Source organism: Camellia sinensis, chromosome 1 (assembly GCF_055761805.1).
Source record: "Camellia sinensis isolate YWXY chromosome 1, ASM5576180v1, whole genome shotgun sequence".
NCBI lineage: Eukaryota > Viridiplantae > Streptophyta > Magnoliopsida > Ericales > Theaceae > Camellia > Camellia sinensis.
In genome coordinates this window covers 150,262,894-150,272,036 of record NC_138961.1, presented here as the reverse complement: position 1 = coordinate 150,272,036, position 9,143 = coordinate 150,262,894, and the positions used below count along the sequence as shown (strand labels likewise).

The window sequence follows — 9,143 nt, the reverse complement described above, 5'->3', positions numbered from 1 at the left end:
GTATCCAAGTTCCCTAGCCGAGGCAGCTTTGGTGATGACGGACACGTGGCCTTAGGCAACGAGTCAAGGTTTCCTAAATTTTTCAAAATAAAATATTTAGGTAGCGACTCTGTATCTGGCAAAGAAGTTCATGTTTGGCATTTCTTTAAAAAAAAAATCTGTTTTCAAAAACGATTTGCCGGATTTGGACTCTTTGATGATTCATCGATCTTGCATTGCACTTTGCGAGATTAGATACAGGACCGTGACATTGAGTCCTGAACTGTAGTGAGCCCAATGAACAAAACCGGGAGAATTTCCCTCCCGAGACGTTCGGGGACATCTACAGTCTGTCTCATATATAGATAACATTTGTTGTTTTCATATATGTCAAATATGAAATAAAAGGGTAATCTATTGACATGTTATACGATAACGGTATTTGTAAATAATTGTTCAAACATTACTGTGCTGGTCCTCAATTATTTCGTACTAATGATTTACAAATAGAAAATCCATAAGGTTAATGATATAAATGAAATAAAAAAATAAAAAAATTCGTACAGAATTTGAATGATTGATGTGTCTCAATGTAGAACCAAATAGTACTTATGAAGAAGATATAAAAGTGTTAATTACAAAAATAATATTGTTACATCATTTTAGTAAAAACAAATAAGAGTATTAATTCCTTCTTCATCTGAGGGTGTTCTTCTCCTCCTAAAACAAGGCGAACAAGGTGAACAAAAATGCAGCAACACTAGTAGTAGTAGCAGTGATGGAAGACAGAATGTTGAGTCTGGTCCCAGCACTTTGTAACGCAAGTGGGAAGAGGCAAGAATCAGTAGACAAGTTACTGCTAGTAATGGTGGCCAATCCATTGAACACACAAGCCTCCACATCCTGACCATTCATTTGAAAATACATATTGAAAGCATAGGAAATGGTGGTTATGTTATCCAACTTACTGCAAGATGATCCATCTCCCAAGGCCGTGCAATCTGACAAGGCGCATGCATACGACATGTTTGGTGGCACCAAGCTCATATTCTTCACATCCTTGTTGAATACACAATAAAATGATGTTACGTACTTCACACCCTTGGCTGCCACCGGAAACTTGTCATCATCCCCTTTCCCACTGAAGTCTACCGGGAACTTGGGCTTCCCATCATACCTGAAAATCCCCCAGTGGCGCTCGAAAGCTCCCGGAGCAATGCTCTTCATGTTCTCATCGAGTAAGCTGAAAAGATAGACTTCCATGTGTCCGGGACGAAGAGGGGTTCCCTTGTCTGTTGCCAATTTCTTGAGGAAGCCATTGTAGAACCTCCGAGCAAGTTTATTGTTAGCATTGATGTTGCCATCGGTTGGCCAACCAGCCTCCCCGACTATTATCTTCAAGTCTGGCACCCCGGCCTTTTTCAGTGACCAAACAAGTGTGTCAAGGTTTGCATCAAACATGTTGTCGTAGCTGTGATCTTTGTCCTTAACCGGTTTGGCACCGCCATCAAAGAAGGCAAAGTCGATAGGGAAACCCGCGTTTTCGTAGAGGCTAAGGAACGGGTATATGTTCACCAGAAATGCGGAGTTTACGGAGTCCAACCACCGTACCAAATCGATCATGATATTCCTTACGTCTTTTCGGAAATTTCCCTCCGATGGACCTCCCTTCCCCGAGTCGTACACGTCAGCATTCTGGGGGGTGGTTACTTTGATTTTGTCCCCATGGCCAGCCTCGTCAAGAGCTTTCTGGATGTTTTTCATTGCTGGGAGAAGAGTGTGTGTGTTTGTACCATTGTAGCTCGTCAAGAATGGTTCATTGCCAACTGCCACATACCTGTAAAAGAAGCACAATTTGTTCAACACAAACAAATTTGGATCCTAAAACTAAATACAAACACATAAAATATATATATATATATATATATATATATTTGTGTTGAACAATAGGGAATGACATCCCTTCATATTCTATTGTATTCTATTTAGTGGGTCTCATTTTGATGATTCAAAATAATAAAGATGAGTTGTTTAAAAAATAAGTTTCATTGGATATAACTAAACACAAGATCATTTTCATGGATCCAAAATAGGACTCACAAAATGAAGTGTGAGGGAATATCAAAAAGGAAAATAGCGATATGGAGAGGAGTTATTTTCCAATTGATAAACGAACGTAGAAATAATTCATAAAAAAACCACATGCAGTGCTGCCAGAACGTAAAATTGGAAGCAAGCACACAACATATTTTGATTGTGAAAATAAAAAAATGCAAAGAAAAAACCTTCATTTGATTGAGAATAGAATGTATATGAATGGAGCAAGGAAAGTTGGCATACTTGATATCGACACCACCATCGCGTGTATGTGCGGTGACATTCTCTTTAACCCAATCCTGAGCATCGTCATAGCTATCGCTTAATCTTTTGAGTTCATTATTAGGAATCCCAAGCATAACCTCGATCCCAGACCCAGCAAAGGCTTTGACAGTCCAGTCATCAGAGTCGAAAAGCTTCACCTTACCGATCCCATTGTCCTTGAGCAACTGAACCACGACGCTCGGGGGGAGATTCTGAGAGACCTGTGATCCCCAGTTCACACCTATACCCTTGGCAAAATTACTACCATCAGCATTGGCCGTGGCCAAGAAAAGCATACAACAGGCCCATAAGAGGACCATGGCACGGGCCATGGTTCAAGCCGGTTTCAACCACACACACTTTTTGTGTGTATTGTTGGGAAAGAAGGGCGTGGTCGTGGTCGTGGGCGTGGTGGTTCTGGTGTCAGAACAAAGGGATTGCACAGGTTTCCGCACCCTAGAAGAAGATGAGGATTGATGGAATTTTTGCGGATTTAGAAAGGGAGAGAGACACACAAGGGGAGAGAAAGGTGGGTGATCGCATGTTATTGGTTTTTGGGTATCAGAGAGAGAGAGAGAGAGCTATTTATTGTCATCTTTAACCAGCCAAAAAAGGCTTTCCACATGTAGTTCAAGTTTTTGCTTCAATGGTTTTTCAATTTTAGTTTATCCACCAGGTTGTAGAATAACTGCCACCATGACCAAATTCACTAAAAATAGTAATTATAATATTAAAAAATTTCACTAGAAATAAAAAAAAATACAGACGAAAAACTCAAAAAGCTGTTTTTCAAAACTGCAAACCAAATATTTTTTTTGAGTTATCAATTTTTTTTAATTTATAAATATATATATATTTTTAAATGCATCTAGATGCACTTACAAAAATCAATAAATATAAAAAAAAAAATGAGAATTAACACATTCTCACAAATTTTATAGTAAAAAAATTCACTAAAAATAAAAATTACCGGTTGAAAACTTAAGAACTATTTTGATAATTCCAAAATTATATAGAGAGTTCCAAAATTAGTAACGTTTACGTTTTCAGTTTATGTTTACAAAAATTTTATAAACTGATTTTTGTTTATTTTTTGTTTATTTTTAGAAAAACATAAACTACAAACGCGTTTGGTAATTGACAAGATGTTTAAAAAATTTTAAAAATATAAAAAAGAGTGAGAAATGGCAAGTGGTGGCAAGGGGCAACGGAAGACGGTGGTGGAAAGTGGTGACGGTGGGTAGCTGCTGGTGGTGGGTGAGTGAGTGACAGGGGCGGGTGATGGGTGGTAGCGAGTGGGTAGCGGTGGCGGGTGGTGGTGACAGGTGGGTGGTGGATGGCGGGTGACGGTGGATGGCGGCGGGTGGTGGTGGTGGGTAGGTGACGATGGCGGGTGGTGGGTGGCAGCGAGAGGGTGGTGGTGGGTGGTGGTGGCAGGTGGGTGGCGAATGGTGGGTGTAGGTGGGTGGTGGCAGGTGGGTGGTGATGGTGGGTGAGTGGGTGGGTGACGGTCGTGGGTGGTAGCGAGTGGGTGGTGGTGGTGGCAGGTGGGTGGCGGATGGGTGGTGGTGGTAGGTGGTGGTGGTGGTGAGTGGGTGGGTGGGTGACGGTGGCGGGTGGTAGGTGGCAATGAGTAGGTGGTGGCAGCAAGTAAGTGGTGGATGGCGGATGGCGGGTGGTGGGTGATGGGTGGGTGGATGGGTGACAGTGGCGAGTGGTAGGTAGTAACGAGAGGGTGGTAGTGGTGGTGGGTGGCAGGTGGTGGATAGGGGTGGCAGGTGGGTGGTGAGTGGTGGTGGCAAGTAGGTGGCGGGCGGTGGATGGTAGTAGCGGGTGGTGGGTAGTGGCGAGGGCTAGGTGGTAGTGGCAGGTGGTGGTGGGGGGTGGGTGGTGGTGGCGGAAGACGGTGGTAGAAAATGATGGCGGGTGGTGGCTAGTGTTAGGTGGTAAAAAAAAAAAAAACTCAAAACTCAAAACGGAAACACATTTTTTCTGTTTTCATTTTTTTGGCCAAATTTATAAACTGAGACCACTTATTTATAAATCAAAAATTTTACCAAACAAGTTTTTATTTGAGTTTTTAAAATTTTTGTAAATATAAACAGAAAACTGAAAACGTAAGTGTTACCAAACGACACCTTAACATTTTGTTTAATTTAGTCATTGCTACTGTATATGTTTGCTGGTGAATATATTTTCAATTTTCTATTCAAACGAGAAATAATAGTGGTGCTACATACATCAGTTAGTATACTAATTAGTGTATCAATATATGTTATGGCATTGTCATTTCAAAACTATGGACTCTACCCATTATATAAATTACAAAGATCCAAAACCTCTAATATTATGCCATATCATCCTCTAATACACTAATTGATGCATCAATTGGTGCATATAGTCATAAGTAAATCCTTTATAGTCATAACTAAATAATAATAATAATAATTATTATTATTATAACCAAACACCACATAGATATAACTAAAATCTTTTAGATCATAATCAAAATAATAGTCATAATCAATATCATAATGAGTCATAACTAACATCATAATTAGTCAAAGCCAAGTTATAACTAATAATACAATAGGTTATAACCAAATACTACAAAGGTCGCAACTGGAGTGTATACAAAATTAGTATAAGTTATATATAATAATAATAATAATAATAAATAAAAACCTAACAGATGGTAAATACTCGTAAAGTGATTTGTTGTACATAAGCATTAGGATCATTATGGGAAAATCACTCTAAAAAATCTATGCTCAGGGTAATTTTTAAAAAATAAAAATAAAATTATAAAACAATTATATTAAAAAAGTTAACTTTATACATAACAATAAAAATAAAAATAATAACAAAGCCTCAATGGGCCAAACAATAAACCCTACTCAAATTATAAACAACAAATTACAAAATTCGTCAAAAAAACCAAGTGCTTCCGGAAAAATCACAAATCTTCTCATAGATGTGGTTTAGAAAAACAAAATCTACATCTAAATAAAACTGAATCTCGTTGTTACCATTGCTGTCATCCTTGCTGCTGCTACCCAACTCCGCTGTTGCCTACTTGTGCATCGGTCACCGAAGAACACTCACAATAATAAGATAGGAGGATTGATAGAAGAAAAAACTATCGTGAATGTTAAAAATCCAAAAATCTATACGAGAAGTTAGGGGAGAAGCTCTCAAACCTCTTTTTCTAGGCATAAAAAATCCAAATTTACTATTTGTAAGTGCTTTTGCATCTTTTCAGAAGTTTGCTGAAAAGTCACCAAAGGGGCGCCAAAAATCATCAGAGAGAAGCTATAATGCCGCTGCTAGATCTCGCTTGGAGTAATGGATCCACGGTGACGGAAAATTGTGAGGAGAGCACCAAAAATCGTATTATATAGCCATTGTTGTAAATTCAATTAACCATAAGTTCCTTTAGTCAACTATGTATCAATAAATCACTAAACTATTTGGATCCTTTTTTCCCCTCTTTCTAAACCAAAGAAATAGAAGTTGGAATGTTTAATTTCTAAGACTTTGCCCATCAAAACAGTGCTGCCATTGTTTTCAGTGACAATGGGCAGCAAGCTTTTTCATGCCGATGAAGGCATTGCCTCCCTATCCTGCATTTAGAGAAGAAGAGCTCTCTCTAGTACGCAATTAACAAAAACAATATCAGAACGAATTCCAAATCTAAAGACCAAAAAAAAAAAAAAGCCTAAGTTCTGATTAAGAAATTCCATATATGAATTAAACATCACCAATCAAAATCAATCCCCCCCCCCAAAAATACAAATTTCACATTGGTTTGAGAAAATAAAAACCCAACAATGTGCAAGATAAACATATCTTTGTTCTTAGACCTATTTATCAACTTTTCTAAAAATGGTGTTCTTGTTGGTAAAATTGTCGATGGTCACCATGGTAAAGAGTGCGGTTACGTGGAAGGTGGAAAATGGAAGTGTAGTGGGTGGTGATAGGGAAAAGTGAAGGTTTGCGGTGTCATTTTGCGATGGGGTAGCTAGAAGGGGAGATGGCAATGGGGGACGACCAACAAGGAAGGAGTTGCGAGATAGGTGAAGAGGAAGGAGAGGGAGTTGATGATCCACCGAGTTCAAGTGCATGGTAGGATGAAGATGAGTGGTTGTGAAGATGGAGTTGGTTGAAAAATGGTGGTTGTGATTTGGTGTGATTAAGATGAAAGTTGGAATTAGCGTAAATTTATAAGAATGAATAAAATAGTACTGCATGTCCTGTGACATTTTTTCTCCACTACACAAGCTAACTGAAATGAATGAAGACTTGGGATTGTTATCAAGACGAAGGATTAATTTGAAAAAATTTAAAATCTAGGGTTTAATTTGGTACATGGGTTGAACTCTAAAATTATTTTTATACCTTCCCATTTATTTTATTTTATTTTTTTTTAAATTACTACTCTACCTTAATGTAGAATTTTAATCCTACACATTCCAAAGCTTACACTCTTCAACCACAAGTGGCTTCACTTTCAGCTGCCACCACCACCATGACTTTCTCTCAGAGTTGTAAGGAAAGGGGTAGAGGCTGGGAGTGGTGGGGAAGGATGGGAATGGGCTGCCAGATGTAGGGGAGGATGGGAATGGGCTGCCAAATGTAACGGAGGAGGGTGGGGAAGGGTGTTGAAGGTGGTGGCGATGACTAGAGGTGGCAAGTGTTGGGGTTTTAAAAGATTAGGATGAGGGTAAAGTAGGAATTAAGGTGAGTGTCCAAGAAAAAATGTGAGTAATTCTACTTACACCATAATCCTACCTCATTACACCAATTTTCTAATTACACCTCTCTTCAAAATTCAATTTTTTTATTTGATCTCTTTACACACCCAATTATTCCATTTATACCCTCAATCTCTAACATCTCTCTTTTCCTTACACCTAAACTTTTCAAACCCTAGTTTCTCTACCTTCAATTGATACAGCTATTGTCGTCGCTTGCAACCGCTGTTGCCACCCATGACCACCATCCACCAGGTCTTTACTGTTGCAACCCTGCAAGATCTCACTGCTGTAGCCACCACTCCCGCAATTCGCCAATCGCCGCAATCATCACCTAAACAACCCCTATATCATCGTGCCACCACCTTCGTCGCCATGACCACCTCTTCTGTAGCCACAACTACCACCATCCAGCAGGCCACGACCATCTCTTCCATAGTCCATGACCACCATCCAATAGGCCTTTACCGTTATAACCCTGCAAGATCTCACTGTCACAACCACCACTCCCGCAGTTTACCAACCGCTGCAATCATCACCTGAACAACCCCCATATCGTCGTGCCACCACTTTCGCTGCCATGACCACCTCTTCTATAGCCGCGACTACCACTTCGACAACTCACCCCACCTTTGTGATCTGGTCTCGTCTCATATCACCATCATCGCAATGCAACTCTGCCTTTCTATTGCTCCATTAAGAATAGCACCACTACGAAAAGAAGGGCTGGAGTGGTTCGCAAAAATGAAGGAAGGAGGTTTTGCAGATAGTAACAAACTGCTGTATCGAGAAGAAGTGATAGTGTAACAAAGAGAGGGGAATTGGCAGTGAGTTAGGTGGGTGGTATAGGCAGCGAGTTAGGTAGCCGGTGTCTGTGATGGCAATGAGTTGGGTGGGGTGATGCCAATAGCAATGGTGGTATGGTAAAGAAGGTTAGGTGTTTAAAGAAATTAGGGTTTCAAATTTTAGGGTTTGAAGGTCTAAAAGGTAATTTTATCAAAGGAGAAAATTGTAATAAAAATAAAATGAAAATGAGAGGTGTAAAGAGTTGAAATGGTTATGTAAATAGAATTACCAAAAAGGTGAGGCTATTTTAACAACACTCTTAGTGAAATCAATCAAATCAAATAGGCGAATAAGGTTGGACATAGAATAGCGTAATGCTACATACCCATACATTTAACCTACAAATTTATCCATAATGATGTGGCAAGGGAATTGGGCCCATAATGATTGAGTGTTTAACAAATCAAAAGTTGACACTTATCCTGCCACACTATACAGAATTGTGGAAATTTTTTGGAGTCTACCTAAGTTAATCGGGATGAGCGAGATAATATAAATACGGATAAGAACTCAGAATTAGTAGTCCCACATGCAAATAAAACATGGCCTAAGAGTAGATAACTAAAGCCCATTTTCCTACAAATTTCATCGGATTGACTTCCTATGAGTTTCAGAACACTTTTAAATCTTCAACATTCAGTGTGAACCTTGGGTTTTTTGTTCGCTGAACATTCTGATCCTACAAAAATGGCCCCAGGATAAAGAAATATAACAAAAATAGAAAAGAATGTTTCTGAATAATTTAATATCTGAAGTACATATGCTCCTGGAATTCAACCAAATTTTAATCCTTCTTTGAGGAGTCCGCATGATGAACTGGACGCCTTTGGGCAAGAAATCGCTTTGTACTTTCAAGAACACCAAAGAATATTGAACCGCCAATGCCTATCCACAATACTCTTGGCCCAATGCCCTGCAATGAATTAAAAAGTTCCATATCTTGCTTCAAAATGCCATTATTTAAAATATAAATAAATAAATAAAACTCATGCTGTGCAATTTTCCCACTGACGACAACAAGAATTCTAGATACAGCTGTGTTATCTATTTAAGTAGTAAAAGTTTAGTCAATTTAGAGTCCTCCCCGCAATTGAAAGTAAATACAAGAACATGCTAAGCACACATAGGTATACGTGTAAATATGTAAATGAATATGTTTAGACACTGCTGCCCAAAATTTTAGGCGAAGGCCATGTCACTTGG

At 39.1% G+C, this 9,143-nt stretch overlaps 2 protein-coding genes across 4 annotated transcripts in view; both read right to left on the bottom strand.

Annotated features, from left to right (window-relative positions):
- Window positions 1–497: 497 nt before the first annotated feature.
- On the bottom strand, window positions 498–3,362 carry LOC114310643 (O-Glycosyl hydrolases family 17 protein). The gene is made up of 2 exons (XM_028256697.2): window positions 2,320–3,362; window positions 498–1,816 (listed from the first exon to the last, which is right to left on the bottom strand). The coding sequence occupies exons 1-2, from the start codon at window positions 2,670–2,672 to the stop codon at window positions 700–702; spliced, it is 1,470 nt and encodes a 489-aa protein (XP_028112498.2). The 5' UTR covers window positions 2,673–3,362; the 3' UTR covers window positions 498–699.
- Window positions 3,363–8,511: 5,149 nt separating this feature from the next.
- Window positions 8,512–9,143, bottom strand: part of SAMC1 (S-adenosylmethionine carrier 1) — a 38,089-nt gene continuing 37,457 nt past the window's right edge. For all 3 annotated transcript variants that reach the window (XM_028256709.2, XM_082886903.1, XM_082886907.1), the window contains one exon: window positions 8,512–8,853. In XM_028256709.2, coding sequence (XP_028112510.2) covers window positions 8,725–8,853 — 129 coding nt within the window. In that variant the 3' untranslated portion in view covers window positions 8,512–8,724. The remainder of the gene's footprint in view (window positions 8,854–9,143) is intronic.